At 37.9% G+C, this 18,298-nt stretch overlaps 1 protein-coding gene across 1 annotated transcript; it reads left to right on the top strand.

The window, feature by feature from the left end:
* Positions 1 to 1,517: 1,517 nt before the first annotated feature.
* On the top strand, positions 1,518 to 16,491 carry VCS (Transducin/WD40 repeat-like superfamily protein). The gene is made up of 12 exons (XM_022287829.2): positions 1,518 to 2,751; positions 9,893 to 9,942; positions 10,116 to 10,275; positions 10,410 to 10,628; positions 11,139 to 11,267; positions 11,608 to 13,215; positions 13,464 to 13,823; positions 13,902 to 14,021; positions 14,151 to 14,321; positions 14,960 to 15,124; positions 15,201 to 15,326; positions 15,986 to 16,491. Exons 1-12 carry the CDS (start codon positions 1,921 to 1,923, stop codon positions 16,286 to 16,288), a joined length of 4,242 nt encoding a protein of 1,413 aa, XP_022143521.2. The 5' UTR covers positions 1,518 to 1,920; the 3' UTR covers positions 16,289 to 16,491.
* Positions 16,492 to 18,298: the final 1,807 nt, after the last annotated feature.

Genomic DNA, 18,298 nt, shown 5'->3' with positions numbered 1-18,298 from the left:
CTTAACTATATACCTCAAACCTATGGATGAAAGGCTCATTAATGTTATTTGACAGATAATAAGAAATTAAATTGATATAATTAAGCATATTATATTAGAAACAATGAGCTTTGTACATATGAGTCATATGACATGGATTTATGTTCCCTTTTATCTCTTAAACACCACTGAGAGAAAATTTAAGAGAATCGAGAATCTGTTTACTCATCGGATCGAAATGAGAATGAATCGAAATGAAAATCAATCGAAACATAATATTATTCCTTTGATGCTGTTTACCAGAAATTTTTTAGAATCATAATCATAATTCCTCTATGTTGTTTACTTAAAACTACCTGGAATTAAAATAAAAAAAAATCAGATATATAACAATTAACAGTTTACCACTTTCTTCTTTCTCGGTAATTACAAATACATTATTGTATTAATTTTTTTAAATTAAAATAGTAATAAATTTTTAATTTATTTTATTACTATATTATTTATGGTAAATATTATTTATTATAATAATTTATTTAATATTAATAAATAATGAATAATTAAAATAAAAATTCATCCACTAAAAACCTTTTTTTTTCATACAACAACCCTCCTTTAATATAAAATACTATTAAATTTTATTATACTAATATGTAATAATAATGAATTATATTCCTTTGTAAGGGTTATTGAGCCTATAATGTAAGATGGCTTAAGAGAATGGTAATCAAAGAATGAGAACACAAATTTGAATTCATAGCTAGTGAAGCAAGTATAACTCGTAATTGATATATATCTCAAAGAAAGAGATTGTAGGTTCGATTCTGCCTCCACACATGATATAAAAAAAACTACACAAATTTTTATTTTGATGTAATTTTATTATGAAATATTACAAAAAATTTTATTAATTTATCAATAATTTATTTTACTTTGTTATAGAAAATTGTTAAAACAAAATTCACTGGTCCGTTTGATAACCATTTCGTTTTTTGTTTTTAGTTTTTTAAAAACAGTATTGTTTGATAACCAATTCAATTTTATGTTTTTCGTTTTTCAAAAACCATTTTGAAACTCTAGGTAAATTTTGAAAACAAAAAGAGAAAAAATAATTTTCAAAAACATGTAACCAGGTAGAAACAAAAAAATGTATTCGTAAAGTTTTAGTAACCAACAGTAATAGTTTCTCATTTCGATTCCAATTATTTTAATTAACAACATCAAAGAAATAATATTTTAGATTTCATTTCGATTAATTTTTATTTCGATTTCTTCTCATTCGATTGATAGAGCTCCATTATGTTTATTAAATAACATTTTAACCTATCTCCTTCCAAATTATTATCCACATAATAAATTACTGCCAAACGTAGTCTTAATTCATGCATGATTTCGATATTTGCTTTTAATAATAATTCAATCTCTAAAAAGACATGTTTGAAAAAAAAATTCATACGTCAGGATGGTTTTATTAATTTGGATAAAAGAATCAAGTATGTAAGAACTCTTTGGTGCCAACTGGGGAAAGGCTACAGAGCGAGGGAGATGGAACTCTTTGATTGGAAATTGAGACTGTCGATTTTTTTTTTCTTTTTTATAATATTATTGGCGGGTCAAGAAAATAATTAGCAGAAGAAAGAAAAAAAATTGCAAAAATTTTCCATTTTTCCAATCCTTCTTCATCGGGTATATAATTCGGGTGTCTCTGGTCTTTCGCTCTTCACTTTTTCTGGTCTTCTGGGTTTCTTAAGATACGAATTCGATACCCTCTTCTCCTTTTTCTTCCTCACTCTCTTAACTTTTCAGTCCCCGGTTCTTTCAGATCGCCGTTTCCCACTTGTTTCTCTGCAAAAGTTGAAGGATTGATTCAATTTTGTTCAGATTGATCTGAAAATCGAGGAGTTACAGATCTGGGTTTTGGGGAATTTGAGGTGATTGTTGATGTTCATGGCTTCCCCTGGGAATCCAAACCCAAATCCGACGAACCCACCATTTGATGTGCAGAAATTCTTTAAACCCGCAATTGCAAACCCTACGGCGACCTCCCAAAACCCTACCCTCATGAATTCGCCTCCATTTCCGCCTCCTTCTTCCTCTTACCCTCCTCCCACTGGTCCTTTCTCTTACCCACTTCAGAACGCGCCATTTCACCATCCCTACCATCCCCCTCACCATGGCAATCAAGTTCCGTACTCTCAGGACCAGTTCTCCAATCTTCACCATCAGAGGTCTCTTTCTTACCCCACTCCCCCGCTTCAGCCTTCTCCGCCGCCGGTCAACATGGCTGTCCCTCAGAACAATCCGGCTCAGAGCTCCGGTGCCCGGATAATGGCTATGATTAGAGCCCCTGGCTCTAATCTTGAACCGCTCCCTCAGCCTCCTACTCCATTGGGTTCGTTGCCGTCTCCTTCCTCGGCCGTTCCTGAAGCTTCGGCGCCTCCGATAATGATGACCACCATTCCCATGATGCAGGGGGTCAATCCTGGCATCTCCCCCACGGGGCCGGTTCGAATGCCGAGCAGTAAGCTCCCCAAAGGGCGGCATTTGATCGGCGAGCATGTGGTGTATGATGTAGATGTTAGGCTTCAAGGAGAGATCCAGCCACAGCTGGAAGTGACGCCAATTACCAAGTATGGTTCAGATCCTCAGCTCGTGTTGGGGCGTCAAATTGCGGTCAACAAGACATATATATGCTATGGTTTGAAACAGGGAAACATTCGAGTTCTTAATATCAATACTGCACTAAGATCTTTGTTTCGAGGCCATGAAAAGGTTTGGCTTACAACTTAGTTCTCTTTTTCATTTTGATTTTAGTGAATTGCTTCTTGTTGTTGTCTGCTTAGGTAGTTCTAGTTTTGTTGTTTTTCATCAATCATTGTTTTGTCTCATATTTGGAACTAATTAGTTTTAAATATTTCTGTTTGGAAACAAGTAACTTCATTTGATGTATGAAGTTATAACAAAGGCAACCTGTAGGAGCTCTCGAGATTTGCGCCAACTAGAGTTCATATAGGAGGGAAAATAGTTAGAAAAATGTTTTGAGCAAGAGCTCCATAGAGAAGCGTTATGTTCTCCCAAACGTTTGAAATATCTTCATAGTCTTCGTAAATAAGATTTATTTCCTTCTAGCCTAACCTCCCACAAAATAGCTCTAGAGGCATTCAGCCAAAGTGGTCAAAAGGAGGACTTCTGCTTTCTTTGGAAATTATCTTCCAAAAATCCTTCTCCATTCCCTAGGGAAGGTATAAATTGAGATGAGTTTATGAAGAAGAGATTTGCAGGGAAAAATTCCTTAAGGTTCCAACTTCCAGATTATTTCATCTTAATCCCTACTCAACATAACATCTTCAATCATCTCTGAAAGAATTATAGTTGTACGATCCTCGACCTTCTCAATATTGTCGAAATTCTTTTATGTCTTTTGATTCAAGTATCCCAAATAATAGCTAAAATACCATTAACCCGTAAAGTTTTTGATTTGTCCAATTGACTCTAAACTTTAGAGGATTACTCCTTTAAACTTCTAGGACCTGTGAATAGTTAGTTAAAAAGTGCATAAAATTTCCACCACAAATTCGAGGTAGAAGAGCAAGATAAGAGGCAGAAGAGCAAGATAAGAAAAGATGATACGAGGTACCTATGCTATTTTCAAAAGAATAACCAGCTGGGGTTAAGTATTCATTTGAGGTTCTCCTTTGAACTTCATAATTTGTATTAATATCACCTAGGTAAGCTAAGAAGACTTGAAGAAGACTTTGGGATTTTAGCTTTTTAATTCTTCTTTGAAAGGGAGGGCTTAAAAAATTTAGTTCTTTGGATCACTCATGATATCGTATAATGGAATAATGATCTAAATTTGAGTTCTCTTTTTTGAAGTGAAAAATTTAATATTTAGCCCCACAGGAAAGAGAAAAGTTATAAAGCATAGTGAATAATGAATAAAATTGTCAATTTCTTTTAACATATTATGCCTCCTAAAGTCTAGATTTTTGCTGGAATAAGCTGAATACAACGCATCTTTACTAGTGAAAAGCTTGTCATTTGATTACCTGAAATGTTTGGGGAGAGCTTACCATTTTCTGAATATTGGCTGTGTGGACAAGTTTTGCGTAATCCTCTTGGCTTTGGGAACTCCTTCTCTCCTCTTTTTGTATATTTCATTTTATCAATGAAGTGTGTGTTACTTCTAAAAAAGAAAAGTTTGGGAGGTGAGCTTCAAATGGCTCTCAACATAGCTACCATAATTTTGACCATGGAATGCTGGAAAAGATAGATAGGGGGTATTTAGCCAAAACCTTCTAGGTCTATTATGGTTGTGAGACTAAACCCATTTTCTTGAATCTCATATTTATTGAAATTAATTTTATTCTACAAGCATTTAGTTTCTCTTAGATACCATCACTTTGTTATTATTGGTAGAAATTCTTTATCGGTTGAAGTTGATAGAATGCATACAAGGAGTCGTGCTAGGGTTACAGAACATGGGAAAATGTAGAGATCATTCTATGAACAAAACTTTTATTTGCATCATTTCAAAGAAAGAGAGCCTTAGGAAAGTGAAAGATCTAAGACCCATCAGTTTGGTCACTAGTCTCTACAAGATAATTGCTAAAGTTTTGGCTAACAGGCTTAGATAGGTCCTTTCAAGCACTATCTCGTTTCAAGGAGCTTTTGTTGGAGGTAGACAAATTCTAGATGGAGTTATCATTGCGAATGAAGTGATTGAAGATTATAAACCTTGCAAAGAGGAAGGGGTCATTTTTGGTTTGATTTTGAAAAAGTGTATACCATGTGGACTGAGGTTTTCTGGACAAAGTGTTAGAAAAGAAGGGTTTTGGATGGAAATGGAGATCCTGGATTTGTAATAATCTTTGGACGAATTTCTCTATCTTGATGAATGGTAAATCTAAGGTAGAATCTTTACTATGAGGGGCATGAGACATGGAAACCCTTTATTTATGGGTAGCATTATTTACAGAATTAATTGTGAGGAGTCTAAGATTGAGAGGTGGGCTTCTTCAGTGGGTTGTGAGGTAGGATCCCTTCTGTTCAATTACCTTGGCCTTCCTTTAGGAGACAACGCTAAGCATGTTGCTTCTTGGGACCTAATGATTGAAAAGGTTCATAAACTGCTTGCCTCGTGGAAAAAAACTTTTTTCTCAAAAGGGTTGGAGATTAGTGCTCATCCATTGGTCTTGAGTAGACTTCCGTTTATTTTATGTCTCTCTTTAGAATCCATCCATCGGGGAATTATAGAATTGAAAATCTGGTTAGAGATTTCTTATGTTAGTGGGTTCTAGGAGGGTGCTCCCACTTGGTTAGATGGGAGACTTTTGTCGGAACCAGTCTCAATGGGAGGGTTAGGTATTGGTAATTTGTTGCTCCGTAGTGAGGCCTTACTCGCGTGGTATTTCCTCTTGGAAGATCTTGCTCCTTGGCGTAGGGTCATTGTAAGCAAGTATCGGTCTAATCCTTTTGAGTGAGATTCCAATCGTTGGATCAAAGGTACTTTTAGGAACTAGTGGAGATTTATTGGCCTGGGGTATTCAAATTTCTATAGCTTTTTCAAGTTTACTGTTGTGAATGGGGCATAAATTTTCTTTTGGGAGGACTATTGATCGGGGGATAGTCCCCTTTTCTGCCTCTTTCCTACACTACATTTTATATTTGTCCTTGCTTGAATTTGTGTCCATTGCGTCTCTATTGTTCTCACCAGAGATCCCTTATCTTTCAACTTTGGTTTTGGTTGGTTGTTGGCCGTTGTCGGATTGTGAGCCTTCAAATGTTTATTTGCTCGTCATTGATGGCTAATTTCTGCCCTCAGACTTAAGTTGGGGATATTTGTTTTTGGTCTCCTAGCCCATCCAAAGATTTATATTGCAGCTTCTATTTTCCTATTCTATGTGGGTTCACCGCCCCCGCCGGTTCTTTGTTCTCTTTGCTCTGGAAGGTTATAATCTCCAAGAAGGTCAGATTCTTTGCTGACAAATCACTCATGGGAGGATTAATACCATGGATCACATTTCGAGATTGTATTATGTTGCGTTAGTGTTAGGATTCTGAATATACTAAACGAAACTAGATAACTATATTGCAATATCAAAAGATGTTACAATATCAATGGCCTTTCGAGATGGCTATCTCTCCCCCAAGAACCATGCTAAGTTCTTCACCTTAAACTATTTCCCAAAAGAAATCCTTCTTCTCTCCACCACCCCTATTCATAACAAACTCACCCCTAACTAATTATCATAATGCCCTTAACTACAATACTAATACTATTCCCAAACTAACCTAATAGGACTTTCACATTATCCTGCCCTTCAAAGACACAAGATGTGAATACACACAAACAAATTTAACCCCTACCCCCCTCTTAATTACACCAACAAAAATAGAAACCTAACCTTATATCAAACCTAACAGAATCTGTAGTTTTAGTAAGTGTGCGGCGGACAGCGGTGAACGATGAGTCATGTGGTAGATGGTGGTGGTTGGTGATAGGTGGCAGGCGACATGATGCGCCTGATGGTGGCGACGATGTGTGAGTTGGCGGGGCAGTGGTGTCAACAATCAATGGCCATCGGTGAAGTAGACGGACGTACGACGTGGTGATAACCGATGGTCGTCAGTGCATGCAAACACGACAATGATGACAACAACTCTGGCGGCAGTTTTGCGAGAGTCAGTTATCGATGATGATTGATGATGACGATGGATGCCCAAGTCGCGAATGGTAGGGGATGCATGGAAGGTGAACGGTGGGTGGTGGGGTGTCGGATGGGAGATGAGGTCTTCCATTGACGGCTAGGGTTTTTTTCCTTCTCATGGGTAGGGTTATCACTTATGCCACAAGTGGGATTTTAGTTTTAAAACCCAAGTCAACCCGGCCCGTAAAACACAAGTTGACCGAGCTCATAAAACATAGGTTGACCTAGACCAAAATCCATTTTGTAGCTCACCTTGGAGAACGATTTTTTTGGGCTTTTATTGAATTATTTAATTTGAGCGCATTTCCCTTACATCCTTTCACCCTAGAAATATTAGGGCACAAAACCCACACAACTTTTATTTTCCCCCTTGACGTTTTGGGGTGTATGTGACGATGCCACCATTCCTATAACTCTAACCACCCTCGCATTCGTCGGCGATGCCTTCCATCTGTCCTTTGTCTCCCTTTTCTTTTATTTTTGTAGGGATTTACTACTTTTATCCGAGCTTTATAGTTACCACATCCCCTTCCCCTTCGATTGTTTGTTTCTTGCCAAGACACCAACAATGGCTGACCTTCCTTAAAAAATTCAGTCTCCCCCGCCACATTTATTGTCCCAGCTCTTTCGCGCCCGATCTTCGAGTTTTGGGGGATTGTAAGCTGTTCTCCTTTCATTTGTGTTCGACCCTTCTTTTTTGCCGCTTTTTCATTGGAAAACCACCATGCAAATCCAATCCAGCCATTCTTGAGCTATTGTCATTCCTTCTTGGACATTCGATTTCTTCTTCATTCTTCCTTACGTAGTTTCGCAGTCGTGGTTGTTGCCTTCTTTGCCTCCTTTTTAGCTTATTCATATTCGATTGAGGACAGTTTTTCTCCTTAGTTCTCAAGGAATCCATGCACAAAGACATTTCCCCACCTCGGTTGATTTTCCATCGAGCTCTAGTCCACATTCTTGGGTACGATTGTCGCCTTCTAGCCACCCTTTGCCCCAGCTTCCGATAACCCAACCTAATTGATGTCCACTGCTCTGCCCACCGATTTCGTGTTTCTTCTATACTTCGTAGCGCTTCTTCTATTGTTTGTTGCGGTTGTTCCATAAGATCGCTCTGTTTGGCCAAACATCTTTGTACCTCCAGCAATGACTCCAATACACGATCACGATATATGGCTAGGATGAATGTGCTCTGATACCAATTTTTTAGGATCCCAAATATACTAAACTAAACAAAACTAGACAACTATGTTGCAATATCAATAGCCTTTCGAGAGGGCTCTCTCCCAAGAACCATGCTAAGTTCTTCACCTTAAACTATTGTTCAAAAGATATCCTTCTTCTCTTCGTACTACCCCTATTTATAACAAACTTACCCCTAGCTAATTATCATAATGTCCTTAACTACAATAATAATACCATTCCCAAACTAACCCTAATAGGATTCTCACAGTCAGGGCCCAAGTGGTACACAGATGGTGTATAAAGGCCACGGAAAGTCTGGATCATGTTCTTTGGGAGGGCCAATATGCTTCAACAATTTGGATAGCTTATTGGGGACTTTTGGTATGCATTTGGCTCGTAGCAGCTCGTGTAGGCTTATGATGGAGGTTTTGTTCCGTCCCCTTTCCATATGATAAAGGGGCGTTTGTGTGGCAGCTTTTTTGTGATCTTATGGAACATTTGGCCTGAGAGAAATATGAGTCTTTAGTGATAAGGAAAGTTCATCAGAGGAGTTTTGAAGCCTTGCTAAGTTCCATGCCTCTCTTTGGGTTTTCGTCCCCTGGGACTTTAGTGATTATCCTTTTTATCTAATTCTTTTGAACTGGAGCCCCTTTTTGTAATTTGTTCAGCTTTTCTTGCTACATTTTTGTTTCTTTTCTTTTGGTTCTGGCTCATTTTTGGCTTTAGCTTTTTGTTTTTTGTATTTCCCTCTTGTATTCTTTCATTTGTTCTTGATGAAAGTTGTCGTTCTCATTAAAAAAAAAGTGGAAAATGTAAAATGTAGTCTTGGTTCCCTCTAGGGAAGACAATTAAGGTTGGTCCTACTTTCTAGGTTGCTTTCCACCTCTTCCTCCTTCCATCACTTGTAAGTAGCAATTGTGGAAGATCTTTAATACAGCCAGTGTAAAGGTCACTTCTACTTTAGGCCCACCCTTATTACGTACGTGTAATCACTGGCCTCACATGAAAGTTGTTTTCTTCCTTTAAGAAAACATTGTTCCTCTCTGACCCTTACATTAAACTGGTTTTTCTCAATAACTAACAAGTATCTCCTCCCCCCCTTTGGTTCTTCTTCTCCACTTCTGCACTATGAACACATTCTTCTCCTGCACTATCTGGCAAGCTATATGATGTGAAAGCCTGGTCTCGTTTGAGGTGGACACCACATCTAGAATTGAGCCACAAGCCTACATCAACCACATTTCCAATCATGACCTACCCTTCACGGTGATCTACACTGACTCTTGTCCCTTGTAAAATGAATATGAGATTCTCAAAGTGGTCCAAAAATGGTATTAGTGAGCTAACAAATCTACAATTGACCATAAATTATGGCAAAGCTGAAGCTATTTTGCGAGTTTAGCCAGAAAGACTCAATACTTCGTTTAAGAGTCCAGCCAATAATTTTCAAAGGCTGGTTAATGTTACCAATTATTTTCCTTTAGCTTCATATAAATGCAGTCTATTATGTAACATTGTGTATGACAAAAATGTGAGGCCTACTGTGGTAAATACTTATGCTAGGATGGGTAAAGGGGTAAATAACCCCAACTAGAGGACAAGGGAGAACTTTGGGGGTAGGGGGTACTTATGCTTTTGTGTTATGTTAGAATGGGGAGGTCTTATCTTTTGGGGAAGGACTTGTATGTCGAAGGAGAGCTCCAACCCTCTCGAACGGTTGGTACTGTTGTAAGCCTTCGGGCACAACCTTTGTGTTTTGAATATCATTTTGTGGGCAAGTTTCCTTACAAAAAACTTCTATCGAACATTCTCTTAGAGTAAAATTCAAATGTTGAAAATATAAGGTGGTAATGATTCCTTGGTTTGATTTTTTCTTGAAATTATTGTTATTATTCTTTTTTTTCCCACCCGTGTTGCATTATTATTATTCATCTGGGTTATGGTAAATCTGACTGGTAAAATCCTCTCTCTTGGTTATGGTACCTTCCTCCTAATTTCTCAATAATGTCTTATTCTTGCAGAGGGTCACTGACATGGCATTCTTTGCCGAAGATGTTCACCTTTTGGCTAGGTAGTTATTCACAGCATACTAAATTTTATTGTTTTTCTGCTTGGCCTATTCTTTTTACTGGCATCTCTTTGTTCTTTGTTGCTTTATTTCTCTTTATGGAAAGTTTGTTTGCCATAAAAAAATTAATTGTTTTTTCTGATTTTCACTGGTTACGGTGTGTTTCTTTTATGCAGTGTTGATGTAGGTGGACGAGTTTATGTTTGGAAGATTTCTGAGGGCCCTGATGAAGAATCTAAGCCGCAAATTGCTGGGAAAGTTGTTATCTCCCTTCATATGGAAGGAGGAGAGGGGGAAATTGTGCATCCACGAGTTTGTTGGCATTGTCACAAACAGGCAATAATTTTTTTGATGCTAACACCCATATATAGAGCTGTGGAGTTGTATAGTTTTATTTATGGTTTATAACTATTTCTCATTGCACTGAAATTGCTAAACCTCTATGTATCACTGTGTCCGAATTTGTATAGGAAGTTTTGGTAGTTGGATTTGGGAAGTCCGTACTGAGAATTGACACAACCAAAGTTGGGAAGGGTGAAAGCTTTTCTGCCGAAGCTCCTCTCAAATTTTCTCTTGAAAAGTTGATTGATGGCGTCCAGCTTGTTGGAAAGCATGATGGAGAAGTGACTGAGTTGTCCATGTGTCAGTGGATGACTTCTCGATTGGTGTCTGCTTCTATGGATGGAACGGTTAGTATTTATCCTGACAAATTTCTGAATCTGGTTATTGACAGGCTTATATTTTTGTCCTCTTTTCATTTTGCAAACACTGGCAGGTTGATGTTTTATTCTGACAATAAAAAACTGAAGAACAAGATTTGTCTTTTCTTTTTAGTGTATTAGTAAAGCATTTATTTCCTGTCAAGTAGATGTTTTGTGGCTTACTCTTCTGTTTTCATTTTACAAATTACTTGCAGGTTCATATATTGCTCTAGCAATAAACAACCCAAGAAAAGGACTGTCCTTTTCTTTGGGATATCAAAGCATGTATTTCCTATCATGTAAATGTTTTTAGCATAGTCTTCCCCATTTCCGGTCCCAAATTTTCTTCTGATTTATATTTCACTGTCATGTTTTAGAAATTAATATATTATATCATTCATGTTTTGAAGACAATGGTCATGGATGTTTAATTGCAAAAAACTGCTTTACGGTTTCTTCCTTTTTTTTTTTGATTGTGTATGTCTATGTACATTATAGATCAAAATATGGGAGGATCGTAAGGCATCACCTCTGCTGGTTTTGAGGCCACATGATGGCCAACCAGTTAATGCAGCTACTTTTTTGACTGCTCCAAATAGACCAGATCACATTATACTCATCACAGCTGTAAGTACTACAAGAGCCTCTTTCTCTCCTTTCCATTTGGTTGAAAAATTGTCTGTGCTTGTACCAACTCTTGCTGGTTAAGTCATTGGTACCTGATTGGTCTCTCTCTGTCTAAGGCTTAATGAATAACCGTTAAGTCCCAAGTCCGAGTTGACTGGCTTACTTTAAATTAATTTAGTTTCCTGCATGCATCCAGAAAAGAAAGGACGGAAAATGAAAATTCTTGCATGTCTAATTACTATTTCTTTCATGTGAATAATGATCATTGATACTGTTATGATATATTTTCTTTGAACTTCTTTGCCTTAATGCATTTTCTCTCATTTAAAACTCTTGATAGGGGCCTCTTAATCGGGAAGTGAAAATATGGTCATCTGCAAGTGAGGAAGGTTGGCTGCTTCCTAGTGATGCTGAATCATGGAAATGCACCCAGACCCTGGAGTTGAAGAGTTCAGCTGAAAGTCAACTTGAAGAGGCATTCTTTAATCAAATTGTAGCCTTGTCTCAAGCTGGCCTTCTTTTACTTGCTAATGCTAAGAAGAATGCTATATATGCAATACACTTGGATTATGGTCTTAATCCAGCCACGACACGGATGGATTACATAGCAGAGTTCACTGTCACGATGCCCATTTTGAGTTTTACTGGAACAAGTGAGATATTAGACCGTCTAACACATATTGTCCAGGTTTATTGCGTACAAACACAAGCTATACAGCAGTATGCTTTAGACTTATCTCAGTGCTTACCCCCACCATTGGACAATCTGGGGTTAGAGAAGGCAGATTCTAATGTTTCACAGGATTCTGCAAGCGTTGAAGGGCTGGCTGCACTGTTTCCCTCTGGGAGTAAACCAACTGAGATGCCCTTCACTAGTTCTACACCCAGGGCTTCAGTGCTGGTCAATGGCTCTGAAAGTGCTGGTGCAGAAAGATATCCTGCAAGCACCACTTCTCAAGATGCAACGTCCGCTGCAAATACAGAATCTAAACCTGTTACACTGTCACCTGCAGCTAGTAATACAGACATTGTCTCTGCTGCATCACCTCCTCTTCCTTTGAGCCCACGCTTGTCTAGAAATCTGTCTGGTTTTAGAACTCCAGTGGGTGGCTTTGAGCCTATTGCTGCAGTTAGTGATCATGCTGGTGACCGACGGGGTAATGACTACCCAGTCAACCGACAAATAGATGCCATACACACAAATTTGTCTGAAGTGTCTTCATTGGATGATGAATCCAGAAACAACGAGGAGAAAACTTCACGGGAAGATCTGTCTAATGTCCTTAATCCTGCTATTGTGTTTAAGCATCCGACTCATCTGATTACCCCCTCTGAGATACTGATGGCTGTTTCTTCCTCTGAAACTACTAATGTCATTGAAGGAAAGAGTGATGTAGAGACAAATATCCAGGATGTAGTTGTTAACAATGATGTTGAAGATACTGAGCTAGAGGTTAAAGAGGTAGGAGAAATGAAGTCTCCTCAGAATAGTGAATATGCTAGTAGAGGTGACCCTCAAAACCTTCCTTTGGAGAACAAGGAAAAGTTCTTCTGCTCACAAGCTTCAGATCTTGGTATGGAAGTGGCCCGAGAATGTTGTGCACTATCATCTGAAACTTATGTCATTGAGGAGGCCCCACAAGTTGATGCTAATATAATGGATACAGAGGTAGATTCCGAAGCTGGTGAGGGAGATAGAACATCTGTCAAAGATGTTTCTGAAAAGGTTTCTGAATCCTCTATATCAATTACTCCGCAAATTCCAACACCTAGTACAAAGGGGAAAAAGAACAAGGGGAAAAGTTCTCAAGCTTCAGGATTGGCTTCCCCATCTCCAAGCGTTTTCAATTCTAACGAATCTTCCAGTGAACCCTGTGGTAGTTCGAGCCTTCCCCCACCAGAAGCTACTTTTTCTTCATTCTCAGCCATCCAAGATACACTGAATCAGGTTACTACTAGTAGATTTTTGGGCACATAATTGTCAATATCCATTTTACTTCCATCTTTCAAAAGGAAGACATTTAATTCTATGATAAACTTAATTTTAAAAATTTTATTATCTCTGCCGAGGGAACAATTCCTTTATGGCCATTTTGTCACAATTTGAGATGGGTGCTTGAGTTATTGCTGTATACTATGCTTGGCTCTTTGCCTATCCAATTTTAATTGTATTAATTATTTCAAATCATCGTGTAGATAATGAATACTCAGAAAGAAATGCAGAAGCAGATGCAGATGACACTTGCAGTTCCTGTCACCAAAGAAGGTAAAAGGCTGGAGGCAGCTCTTGGACGGAGCATGGAGAAGGCATTAAAAGCGAATAATGATGCATTATCGGCTCGGATTCAGGAAGAAAGTGCAAAAAATGAGAAGTTGTTGCGAGATACTACACAAAAGATAACCAATCTAGTTGCGAACTTTGTGAACAAGGACTTGCCTACCTTTTTAGAAAAAGCTCTGAAGAAGGAAATGGCTGCCATTGGACCTGCTGTGGTTCGCACAATAACGCCAGCTATTGAGAAAACAATTTCTTCTGGCATCGCAGATTCTTTCCAGGTTTGAATTTGTTAGCATGCTGACTCTTTTTCACATCTTTTTCATTATTGGACCTCATTTATGCCATATGTTATGTAGAGAGGAGTAGGTGATAAGGCAGTGAATCAACTAGAGAAATCTGTTAACTCAAAACTTGAAGCTACTGTCGCTAGGCAAATTCAAGCGCAGTTTCAAACCTCTGGCAAGCAAGCCCTGCAGGTCTATTTAATGTCATTGTTTTAGTTAATTACTGGCAAAATCTGTGCCTATTATAATTTGTTGGCAAGATTTCTTTGCAGCTCTTGGATGTTGAGATTTTTGGTTAGAATAATAATCTTTTTTTGGCAGGATGCACTAAAATCTAGTTTTGAAGCATCAGTAATTCCTGCCTTTGAGATGTCGTGCAAAACCATGTTCGAGCAAGTAGATTCTACCTTTCAGAAAGGACTGGTTGAACATGCAGCTGCAGTTCAGCAGCACTTGGACTCTTCACATTCTTCGTTGGCACTTGCTCTGAGGGTACAATTGCTGTGCAGAAACTTTGATAGAATATTGATTTACGTTGTTACAATTCTGGGTTTCACTTTTTATTATGGTGAAGGGTATCTTCCATCTTACAACCTTAAGGGAAAAAAAAGAATGTGGTAATTAAGTTATGACTGTTAAAACCTATGTGCAATGGTTCTTTTCCTTTTATGGTTTTGCTCTGTAAATTAATTAATATTTAGTTTTGAAAAGGTGGGTGGGTTTCTATCGAGTAAAATTTCCAGGTTCATATCTTGCCTTAAATATCCCGCTTTGCGTGCAAAAGGATCTATTCTAGCCATATGATTCATAGATAAAGCCTGTTTTTTGTTGGCTGTGCTGAACGCTAACATATTCATATTTTGGAATTTGTGTTATATGAGGCAATGCATTATTATAGATTTTCTTGCATATCTGGATGGTGGTTCTTTCTTTTAGGCTCTTTGGATTTTCTTGTATCTGGTCCGAGCAAGTTAAATTATTAGGTCCATTTGAAGGTTAAAGGCGATCATATTTGATCAGCATGATTTGACAGCATGTTTCTATAATCACCTTAGCCTCTTGTAATTCTATTAATCATATTTTGTTTTCTACTCTTTCCACCTGCTAATTGGTTTAAGCATGAAATGCAGGATTCTATAACTTCAGCATCAACAATGACACAGTCCTTGAGTGGAGAATTGGCTGAAGGCCAAAGAAAATTGATAGCCCTTGCAACTGCCGGAGCAAATGCTAGTTCCATAAATCCATTGGTCACCCAACTAAGCAATGGACCATTGGTAGCTCTCCACGAGAAGGTTTTTACCTTTTTTTCTTTCCTTCTTGTGTTTCCCCAACAGGTCTGATCATATGTATTTTCAACATGTCCACTAGGTTGAGGTTCCTTTGGATCCTACAAAAGAACTGTCGAGATTGATATCTGAAAGGAAATATGATGAAGCTTTCACCACCGCTTTACAGAGAAGTGATGTGACCATTGTCTCTTGGTTATGTTCTCAGGTAATGTTTGGAGTATCTGATGTGTTGGCGTGCTTATGTTTTTAGGTCCATGCACATGTGACACTTTCTTGTTACGATAATTCATTTTTTGTTTTCTTTTGTTTGTTCTTCATTTTTGGTATTGGTTCAGTATATGATATGCTGCTTGAAGTTGAAGTGACAGCTTAGTAATTTTGGGTTTATTTTGTACTTCACTCAGAAAATAGCCCGTGAGTAAGTTGTTCACGTGTAAGTCATTGTGTGGGTAAAAGCTTTAAGCTGAATAGTTGGCTTTTGCACCGGCACTGGCACCGGCACAACTTCTGTAAAGTTGGTTTCGTCTCAAAATTTCTGGATGTTCTCAAATTGGTGGCATGATGTTAAAATTCTGTATATAGTTTTCCCTACAGAATAAGATTTACATATTTGTGGCTATAACAATATATAATGTTCAAGTCAAAGGTTAATAGTTAGAACGGTTTGTTCCCGTGAGATTAGTCGAGGTACGTGCAAGCTGACTTGGACACTCACGATTATAAGGGAAAAAACTGCTGTCGCTCTTGACTAATTTCAGCATCTTACCATGAGTGAGAGCTGTGGCTGATCACTGTCGATTTCGAGCATTTTAACAACTAAACTAGAAAGGGTCATGATGTTATTATCCTCCTATTGTTTGGCAGGTTGATCTTAGGGCCATCCTGTCAAATCTTGCTTTTAATCAAGGAGTACTGCTGTCTCTTCTGCAACAATTAGCTTGCGACATCAACAAGGATAGATCTCGGAAAATTGCATGGATGACTGATGTGGCTGCTGCCATAAACCCCGCAGACCCAATGATAGCAATGCACATTCGACCGATCTTTGAACAGGTGTATCAGATTTTGAACCATCAACGGAGCCTGCCAACAATCTCTCCTGTCGATCTCTCGGGCATTCGTGTTATCATGCATGTTATCAACTCCATGCTGGTAACTTGTAAATGATTCCTCCCTCTTTCTTTTTCAGTATGTAATTTTGTTCTGGCTTTTCAACACCCTAATGTGCAGATATAGAGCATGGAGCATAGATACACATCTCCTCTTTCATGTTTATTTCTGTAAAAGGCACCCGAACCGTGTAGATCCGTTATTGTTGAATCTGTGAAATAGGCGTAGCGTAGGGCTCGCTCTCATTTCTTTTCTTTTCATTTTGTTTTCTGGGTTAATTTTGTTGTCATTGTGAAAAAGAGATCTGCAAGATGAAAACCTGTTGGGAATATGTTGCCTTTTTCTTTTCCAGTTTTCTGATTCCCCAAAAGGTTGTAAACAACCCTTGTGGGAAAAAAAGAGAAGATTTTGTAGCACAGACCCTTTATTTATTTCATTATTAAGTGCTGAGAGGGGAAACAAGTGCTTTTCTCAGCATCAGTAGGATCCTCCTGTGGGGTGGTTGGGTTGAGAGGTAGGACAAAAATAGAGGAGTTCCACCTTTTTTTTTTTTGTCCAAAACTTTTTAAAACGAAGAGTATTTGATATTTTTGCCCTTTACTATATTCAGCCTTATTCTTTGAATTAATTTGTTACCTTATTTTTATTAGATCTTTGATATCAAATTTCATTTGACATCAGTAATGAATTATCATTCCAATAATGATGCTCGTAGTCGGCGTTGCTCTGATATCGTCCGGTTTCAAGTCGAATTTCTAACAACTTTAAGAGATTGAATTGAAATTTTGATCTTGACATATATCTTGCAATGATGTGAACAAGGATAAAAAATAAATTTTTTTTGAGAGAAAAATATGAAGTGTGTGTATTTATGAAAATGGACGGATTGGTCTGGACTCTTGGGTTGGAATGAGAATCTTGTTTTGGGAACTCACGGTTGCGTTGTGTTTGGGAGTTATGGTAGAATTAAGACTTGTTTGGGAATGATTTTGAATCAGTGATTTTATCAAATGAGATTTAATGATAATTGATTTTGTGTAAGTGATTTTTATATAATTATTTTGACGTTTGGTTTTATACACTTTTTGAAGTGATTTTTATATAATAAAAATGATTTTGAATGATTAATATTTAAAATTTAAAGAGAGAAATTGACAAACTTTTTGGAGAGGAGAGTTAGAGAGAGACCAAAAAAAGGGACAATTGCAGGAATGACTAACGCATTTTAATTTCAGGGATTTAGGATTTTTAACTAATAGCAAACACAACGGGCCTTCATTTTAGGAATCAATATGAATGAAATTTAAATAATTAACTTAAATCTAATTTAAAATTGATAATCAGAATTTGAAAGTTAATTTAAGAAAAAATTATTAAAAATGTGTTGGGGTAGATTTTGAAATTTACCCCTCTAAAATTCCAAAATAAGAGGATAAATAAGATTATAAATTTATAGATAAGTTAGGGTTTTAGGAGTCTCCACCTTCTTCCCACCTTTTGATCTCACGTAGCTTCATGCGTCCCACAACTATCCTCTTCCTCATGAAGCAGATCTACAAGCCACCATCTCGTCATGCTGCTCACCTTTAAGGCCACCATCCTATCCCACACGAAACAGATCCGTGCGCCGCTCACCTTCACGGCGTCGTCCACGAACCAAAACCAGACCCGTCACCGCCACCACCCTTCCCGCTGGCTGCAACACGTACCATATCTGCTTGATGCGCCACGTCCCAAACCAGATCTACCGTCCTGCCATCCGACCAGATCCGCCCAAGGCCGATACGATCCGCCGGCCGCCCCAAACCAGATCCACCTACTGCCGCTTCGATATGTTTCCGATCTGCTGCCCAACTTCCATCTTCTAGCAACTGTTCGAGGAAGGTAAGACCCTTTGTTCAGATTTTGCGTATTTTAGGGGTATTTAAAAAAGATATTTTTGGTTTCCCTATATTTTAGGATATTTAAAAAAATACAAATGTGGGACCGACATGTGTCTTTTGTTTATAACTAGATCTGAGAAGTATATATCTACAACTACAACAGACTTACTATATTTATATAGCT

The sequence above is a fragment of the Momordica charantia genome (assembly GCF_013281855.1).
Source record: "Momordica charantia cultivar OHB3-1 chromosome 10 unlocalized genomic scaffold, Mcharantia_2.0 BLBB01000010.1, whole genome shotgun sequence".
Lineage (NCBI taxonomy): Eukaryota > Viridiplantae > Streptophyta > Magnoliopsida > Cucurbitales > Cucurbitaceae > Momordica > Momordica charantia.
Note: the sequence above shows the minus strand (reverse complement) of the source record. Positions and strands in the feature narration are given on the sequence as shown.

Bases quoted from the DNA above. Each gene is read 5' to 3' on its own strand.
- VCS (XM_022287829.2), top strand. From the start codon at position 1,921: ATGTTCATGGCTTCCCCTGGGAATCCAAACCCAAATCCGACGAACCCA. The intron at 10,276-10,409 runs GCAATAATTTTT...GAATTTGTATAG, and splicing joins GTTGGCATTGTCACAAACAG to GAAGTTTTGGTAGTTGGATT. The intron at 14,022-14,150 runs GTCTATTTAATG...TTTTTTTGGCAG, and splicing joins CTGGCAAGCAAGCCCTGCAG to GATGCACTAAAATCTAGTTT.